At 40.1% G+C, this 6,896-nt stretch overlaps 1 protein-coding gene across 1 annotated transcript in view; it reads left to right on the forward strand.

The window, feature by feature from the left end:
- The window catches only part of LOC110983660 (WASH complex subunit 4-like), a 48,301-nt gene extending 44,112 nt beyond the window's left edge, over nt 1–4,189 (forward strand). The window contains exon 37 of the mRNA XM_022243096.2: nt 348–4,189. Within this exon, the coding sequence (XP_022098788.2) occupies nt 348–400 (53 nt within the window). The 3' untranslated portion in view covers nt 401–4,189. The remainder of the gene's footprint in view (nt 1–347) is intronic.
- Nucleotides 4,190–6,896: the final 2,707 nt, after the last annotated feature.

The raw sequence follows: 6,896 nt of genomic DNA on the forward strand, positions 1-6,896 counted from the left end.
ATTTCAAAATGCGCCCTCTTTAGTCCCTGCTCAGAGCAGATAGCTGAGTGGTAAAGGAGCTTGCTTTGTAAAGCTGAAGATTGGCAGTTTGATTTCTGCCCAGACTATCTTTATGGCTGTTTGTCGTCATATTTTTCAAAGTGTCGACTAGAAGTTGGAGTGTTTAAAAATGTAAAAACTTGTGTGTGTGGATCCAATCCATGCCTTGTCTCACTACAGTCTTTATAACAGGCCGCGCAGGGCATCAGAGTTTTTGCGCAAAGCCCATGAACGCTCACCTTAACAGAAGGCGCATTACCACAGTACAAGACCAAGTTAGATTTGTTTGGTGTCTTGTTTCTTCACAGCCGCCATCCAAGCCCCACCACAGACTTCGCTCCCAGCTATTATGCCCAGCTAACTGTCCCAACAGAGGGCTCAAACATGCCACAGAGGAAAGGTATAGTTCAGACGAACGGGAGAAGTTACTGTGGACAAGTTATCTAATTATCAACGGAAATCAGTTCTCTGGAAGTATCCTGGGTGTCCTTGGATGGAATTGTGGGAAATTTGATAATGAACATCTGTGATGCAGAGAACCAGAGCAAAATCTCAACAGCTCTTTGGAAAGGTGCGGATGCGGATGCATTGTTGACTATGTTTTGTAGGGGAAGAGCAAAGGCGGTCATTCTTACAAATAAAGATAACAAGATAACGAGGAATAAGTTGAGTGGCCAATTTTGCTTTGCAGAATTTGTTACCCAGTGAAGTCTGTTTAGGCAGGAGACTGGATCTAAGGTGACACCATTTATTGTCTTATGTATTAATTTGTTTGATGTTAAGATATGTTGAGAGTTTCGTTTTTTGATGAGGCTATGTATAGGACCTTTTATATCAGATTTTTTAAAAGGATTCTGGAAGCGTGGGGCCTTTTGTTACTGGTTTTCTTCATTCTTCCACCCCCACATTCTTTTGTCACTATGGTACAGCCCCCAAGATTGGATATGGCACATTTTAAGTAAACTATTTTATAAATGAAAAGACTACAGGCTTGAATGTGGGAAATTGATTCCTTTCTGTGACTTGCCGCTACAGATTAATCAGCCGATTGTATTTCATTCAGCAATTTCAAATTAACGAAATACTAAAAGTGGCGTGAAATTGTAGAAGCCATTGACAAAGATTTCTCTGGGTGGTCTCAGTATTTGCAACATGAGCTTGTTGCTGACATGTTGGTCTGGCTTTTAGAGTGAGTGTGTTTTGTCACAAGTCACAAAGAGCGTCCTGGGAAAACAGATCATCTGCCAAATTTGTTCAGCATTTAACAATATCGAAAATCACTAATTATTGAGAAATTGAACTATTGCCATGTCAGATTGAAAATCAACTGAAATCGTGAAAGGTTCTATGCCTGATATATTTTGGATTTAATTTCCCGGTTGGGAAGGGAATGATGTCTGTATGAAGATGTATACTCACCTTATTTGAATAAAATCAATTTGAATGTCCAGGACCTGATGGGGGTGCCGTAATAACATAAAACAAAATGTATAAATGTCATTTTAGATGGAGCTCAGTGCTATAATCCTACATTCCTATAATTTCTTCAGATCTCTCCATTAGAAGTTTTTCAATTGGAGAGGCAATGGAAACTGTTAAGAACGGTGGTACGCGTTGTACATTTTGTTCTAACGTTTTCTGTCGATTTTGTCTGGTATACATGAAAAAAGTTATTCGTTTCACAAAAAGTCTGATATTGAAATGTGAAGCGACTTGAGTGTTGCTTTGCTAAGTCGGCAACACGTCTTTCTCAAGTTGAATTTTTAAGATTTGTCTGTGGATCAAATTCACAAATTTAACAAGAAAAAAATCTATATATTGGATGGCCAGCAAGGCCTAGCGCCTGACATCCAGTTAAGTTGGAATGTGAAAAACCAGGAGTTCCCTTTATGGGGTAAATGATGCATGGAGAAGTAATTTTTAATTAGAGCCGAGAAAGATTAGATAACGCTTTATTCTGTTCTTGAATGTTTCATGTAACTGTTATAATTTGTTCTCGCTCTGAAAGCGAACACAGCCTTTATTTGGACTAATATTGTTATAAAAACATATTAATGATAATTATGAGTTGTAAGAACGGGCCATGATAGACCTTTGTTCTGCTGTGTCCCTCAGCTGAGCATCGACTGAAGATCAGTCCAAATATATCTGCGGAATGTCATGAGTAACCCTGTTTGAAAAAAAAAATACAGTGAGAAGCCTCCATGTATTTGTTTTTCACAATTCCAGAAGCTGATTTCCAGAATTGTGGAATTATTTATGACAATGTATAAATGTGTAATCTACAAGCTGGCTGCAGAATGCTTGGAATAAGGAAAATGCATGAGTGAAGGAGGATTGTGAAACATTGCGGTCTTGAATTCCTTTTCATGCCCAAACAGAATTTTGAAAATTGAAATCAGTTGCTCATTGAAAAACATGTATTATTGTTCATAATGTATAAGTTTTATAGAAAATTCAATTCACAAAGTATACTAAAGTTTTGAACCACGAATCAACCAACCATTTACAATTGATTTGTGTGCAAAGCAGGCGTGTATTGGGCTGTTAATCACCGAAGTAAAGCTTGCCAAATATTTCTGAAAAATACAAAATGCGTAATTGCTTATTAGCTTATACTTTTCATGAATGAATCTGCTTGACGTATTTCTACTTTAGGGTGTGCCATCTGAAGCACAGATTATCTATTTGTTACTAACGGTAAAGGTTTGGAGCATTCTTCTTATGTAAGCTTACCGATGGGGAAAAAATTATATAATTGTTGATCAATTACCCATGACTGCTTAAAACACCAAGAGGTCGATGGATTCAATCTGTTATACTTCAGGGTGGGGTATTTTATAAAGTGGATCCTGTTTGGGTTAATAAGTATACCAAACAAGTTGATAAATTGCGAAAGCGCTGCGCGTTGAAAGTCCTCAAAACGTCGGGACCGATCCTCGCTGAAGATCCCTTAAAAAATGAACATTTTGGAGTGACTGTGACTTTGTCATTCGGTTATGTTGTCTTTTACATTATCTTACAAACCAGCGTTGCAGCTGACGTTAAGAAAAGGAAAAGCAAGTCATAAGTGCCCCCTCCCCCGAGTTTGCCCTTTTTCCATTGTGGGATTATTAATTAATGTATATTATGACCAACGTAACCAGTGGTTTACAAGGGACGCGATCACACGATTTATCAGAATGGAACTTTGTTTGCATTCCGTAGCAAGTTGCATTTCCATCGACAGTGTAACAAGCTAAAAGGTATTTTTATATAAATGAAATGTTTCCTACTGAGGTAATTGTTCATAAATCTTAACAGAAGGCTGTATTCAGAGAGGGTGTATTCTGTTTCGAGTGGCCTTCTCATTTTTGCTTCTATTCCTGTTCTAATCATGAGTGTTTGTTTGGACTGTTGCGCTTCGCCATGTGCTCTGTTTAATGTTCAAACTGCCATCACACGGTATATAGGCCTAGTTAGAAACGAAAGGTGATCGTGATTGACAAGGCAGTGTGATATCAACCTTCGGTAATTAGGATTTGATTGCGATGTAGTTCTCCGCCCTCCCCTTGCTCTGTAATGTTGACTTGCAGGTAGTTTTGAAACCAATCCTTCTACCCTGGCCACGTACATGAGTTAGTAAGGTTAAATGATTTGGGAACCTCTCAAATTAATTCGCTCAAAATAAGTTGCATGCGCAACATTTTCATTTCAGCAGTTACGTTTATATTTGTCCATTGCCTTTTAGTTGAACGAGATGGCAGCCTGTTTTGTAATATTTTGGCGGCAAGAGGCCATGAAACTTAAGTTTAATGAATAGATTTTTTTTATCAAATAAATTACCCTAACACTCCTCAATCCTTCACCTGTTGGAGCTCTGAGGAGTGTTAGGGTTAAAGCATCCAAATTCTGTGAACCAACAAACAACTTTTTTGACACAAATAATGACCTGTGGTTGTTAATTTTGTTCTAACTCCCGGGAAACCGTCTGTTTGTTGAATTCGGAGATTTATAATACACGGAAAGTAAACAATATATAAATTCTATGTGCCCTGGTATTTTTAATTTGGAAAAGGAAGCATTCACTGCCTGTTACACAGTTAACACAAAAGGCATCGCTGTTAATGTTCTTTGTGATACTCGACGATAAAACACGACTACATTGTGATCAATATTTTTTTAAATTCATTTAAATCCCAATACTTAAAGGAAAGTTGTTTGAATTCATGTTGTATTCCACCTGCAGTGAGCTAAACAATGTCTGATCCTACGAAGTTCATTCCTGAAATCTTGCCTGAATCGTCTGTTCGCCAGTCCATAGATCAACGGATTAACGGCACTATTGATGTACAAAGCCGAAGTGAGCACGCACAAAATGTTCACATGTGTACTATTGATGATGGCTCCAGCATGTACCGCCAAGAACGTACAGATTAAGATAACGTACGGCAGCCAGGCCAGGGTAAATACAACACTGGTAATGAAAAGCATCCTGGTTGTCTTTTGCTGAAGGACTTCGGCACCGGGCCTTTGCTGGGCGTGTTGTACCCCGTTAGCTGATGGCGCTTTGCTCGACTGCATTTCCGTAGGATTGACACCCTGATTTATCTTATGTGACACGCCTGGAAGCGTCGCTTGGTCTGTGTCGAGGTGAAGACAGCTCTTCGCTGCTGCTTCTTGGGACAAACTGCGAATGTCTTCACTTGACGGGGTGTTCGCATTGTCAACTGTAGCACACATTTTCCCAGGGTTGGTTTGCGAGGTGCCCGGTTGGTTGGAGGCATGTGGCACTTGGTTGTTAACTGAGATTGTCGACAGACACGACGCAGCTTTGTCCATATTTGGCGTACTTAAATTGCTTCCGTCTTTTGCTGCGTCAAGTATTTTTACCGAGCGCTTGCTGACACATCTTAAAGCGTATTCGTTTCCCGTTGCTTTCCCATCAACAGCGACTCTGACGTGTTTGCGGACGGTCATGTAAATGTTACCGTAGGAAAAGACAATCACCACAAACACGATAAGGAAAGTCAAGATTTTTACTGCTGCTTCAATGTAGAAAAGGAATGACACTGACCAGTCGTTGGGTTGTCGCGCTAACGACGGGATGACGATTGCTACCGACATGAGTATTGCGGCAAAAACAGCAATCTTGCTCCTCCTTGGCGTGAAAAATCGACTTTGGGCGCGGCATATGCAGTCGTAGCGATCCAATGCAATGAGCCCCGTATTTAAAGCCGAATATGCGACGGTTGCATTTTCAGTGGGCCGGATGTAACGGAGGATGAGATTATTGTCTATGTTTGGAGTCGTCGGAGCTAAGACTGTTCCAATTAAATGTGGAATTCTTAATGTACAGACAGCGAGATCGGCCCAGGCCAAGGCCATGATCAGGACATGGGTGCTAGTCTTACGGGTCTTGGTCCAGTAGACACGGAGGATGAGGCAGTTGCCAGGCACGCCAAAAAGGAACAGAAGCGAGTTCACAATTACTTCCAAATAGAACCAGAACGAATGCTGCGGTACGAACATTTCGTTAAATCTCGAGACGTTTTCCATAGTTTCTTATCCCGGAATGATTGGCAAAAGCGTGGTTACTGTCACTGTATTTGGTAAATTTAACTCTTTGCGAATGATGCACAGCACACATGGTCTTTGATTCAAAATTGGCATCGACAGATAGCCGCACCTTACCAGCCACTAGGAGCGAAAGTCCAATGTCACTTAAACGTTAATTGGCAGGTTTGCATCTAAGGTAGCTCACATGATAAACGCCCACGCATGTTTTCCTATGTTGTAATTATACAAGCGGAGTGTATGAGCGACGCCGAATCCATTCAGCGATATTAAAGTTTAGATATAACAATGAGGCAATTATGAATGCAGCCGTTGGCATGGTAAATTTCAAACGATGTATACCTTAAGTCTGATCATGGTAGCAGCAAATTTTGGTAAATAATAATAACTGTGCGTCCATTGAACAGTAATATCCAACTACACTAAAGTACCCCCCTATGTTGCAAAATTGAAAAAGTTCCATATTAATAGGGCGGCACTCCGTTATTTTGTTATTAAAAGTCACTACTTTCACAATGAACTGAAAGGTCCATTATAACTTTGAAATGGGCGGGTTCATCTCTGAAACGTGTGACGTGTTTTGATTTGATTTGGTTTGGTTGCGTTTTCTCTCGTATATTTTTCTTTTCTTTCGTTTTCTTTTGGTTTTTAATCGACCGAGGATTATTTCTGCAGTATTGGCGTATGAAATATTGCTTTTATTGTGACCAGACACTCGCAGAGTGTTCAGCACGAGATCAACATTATTTTCTTTTGCTTGTTAATCAGTCGAAACAGCACATTCATGATTAATTTCACATCTTTCTAACTTTTTCAACAACACGTGGCCCCGAAACTTCACTTACAGTCTCTAACAAGAATTGAACAAGTTAGTGGAAGGTCTTGGGTTGAGTTCTGACCGTGCATGCTTGAAAATCTTTTTTCGTCGGTGGTTAGGATGTTTGCTAAATATTGGTTCGCGATATAATCTCTATGGGCGGAGATCCCAGGGCTTGGGGTAGACCTATATCCCGCCACTTTTTTGGGGGGATGACCAATTTAATTATCTCCCCCCACCCCAATTGCACACGTTTTTCAAGTCACTAGCATTATGCACACGCTACGCATAAGGATGACCTTTCAGAAATCAAAGCCCCATGTGACAAGAGTCTCCGCCCATGATAATCTTCATCCATTTCTGATGTCAGTCTCGACGGATTAGCTGTTTTCAGACATCACTATTTTGTTTTAAGACTTCTGAAAGCTTGAGAGGTCTACAAATACGCCAGGTTGGCCAAAATTTCTGAAACTATCCATTTTTA

Source organism: Acanthaster planci, linkage group LG04, assembly GCF_054643075.1.
Source record: "Acanthaster planci isolate LZ-2023a linkage group LG04, COTS_SCS, whole genome shotgun sequence".
NCBI lineage: Eukaryota > Metazoa > Echinodermata > Asteroidea > Valvatida > Acanthasteridae > Acanthaster > Acanthaster planci.